At 70.3% G+C, this 787-nt stretch overlaps 1 protein-coding gene across 1 annotated transcript in view; it reads right to left on the bottom strand.

Moving 5' to 3' along the window:
- The window catches only part of VOLCADRAFT_104499 (uncharacterized protein), a gene marked incomplete at its 5' end in the record, with an annotated part of 11,318 nt that overhangs the window by 6,830 nt on the left and 3,701 nt on the right, over window positions 1-787 (bottom strand). The window contains one exon of the mRNA XM_002949805.1: window positions 307-317. Coding sequence (XP_002949851.1) covers window positions 307-317 — 11 coding nt within the window. The remainder of the gene's footprint in view (window positions 1-306; window positions 318-787) is intronic.

The following is a 787-nucleotide window of genomic DNA, read 5'->3' as shown; positions in this document are numbered from 1 at the left end:
GAGGGGGAGGGCGGGAGGGGGGAGCTCCCCGAGGCCGTCAGCAGCTCCATACAGGCTACTGCCGCCGCCAACAGTGAAAACACGTCCCGCGGATCCCAACGGCAGTAGCCGCTACCGCCGCCGCCGCCGCTGCTGTAACTCCTGCCGCTGTAGCTGTACGTGCTGTAGCTGCTGCTGTTGCTGCTCAGCCCCAAGTTCTTGTCCTGGCATAAGTCAAAGGCGGCGGCGTAGAGGAGCCGCCAGACATCGGGCCCCCCGCGGCGGCGGTGGTCGCCCTCCACATCGCCGTACGGGCCCCGGCCCCACCCCGGGGCAACCTGCAGACCCAAGCCAGTGAGAGCAGGGCCAGGGAGGGCAGGGCCAGTGAGAGCAGGGCCAGGGAGGGCAGGGCCAGTGAGAGCAGGGCCAGGGAGGGCAGGGCCAGTGAGAGCAGGGCCAGGGAGGGCAGGGCCAGGGAGAGCAGGGCCAGGGAGGGCAGGGCCAGGGAGAGCAGGGCCAGGGAGGGCAGGGCCAGTGAGAGCAGGGCCAGGGAGGGCAGGGCAGGGTCAGGGAACGGGTGTGAACGACTTCACCGGAAGGGGCGGTCCCCTAAGGTCCCCCTAGGGAACCCCAGGGGGAAGGAGGCCCCTAGGGGGACCTTAGGGGTAAACAACACAGAGACAGAGGCCGTCAGTCGGTTCCCGGGGGCAAATAAGGCCCCCACGGAGCGGCAACTGGCTCCGTGTGAGCCGCCGCCGCCGCCGCCGCCGCCGCCTTGATGTTCGAGGACACGACACGCGGAGCCAGC

Source organism: Volvox carteri (assembly GCF_000143455.1).
Source record: "Volvox carteri f. nagariensis unplaced genomic scaffold VOLCAscaffold_16, whole genome shotgun sequence".
Lineage (NCBI taxonomy): Eukaryota > Viridiplantae > Chlorophyta > Chlorophyceae > Chlamydomonadales > Volvocaceae > Volvox > Volvox carteri.
The sequence above is the reverse complement of the archived record's forward strand: the minus strand, read 5'-3'. Positions and strand labels throughout refer to the sequence as shown.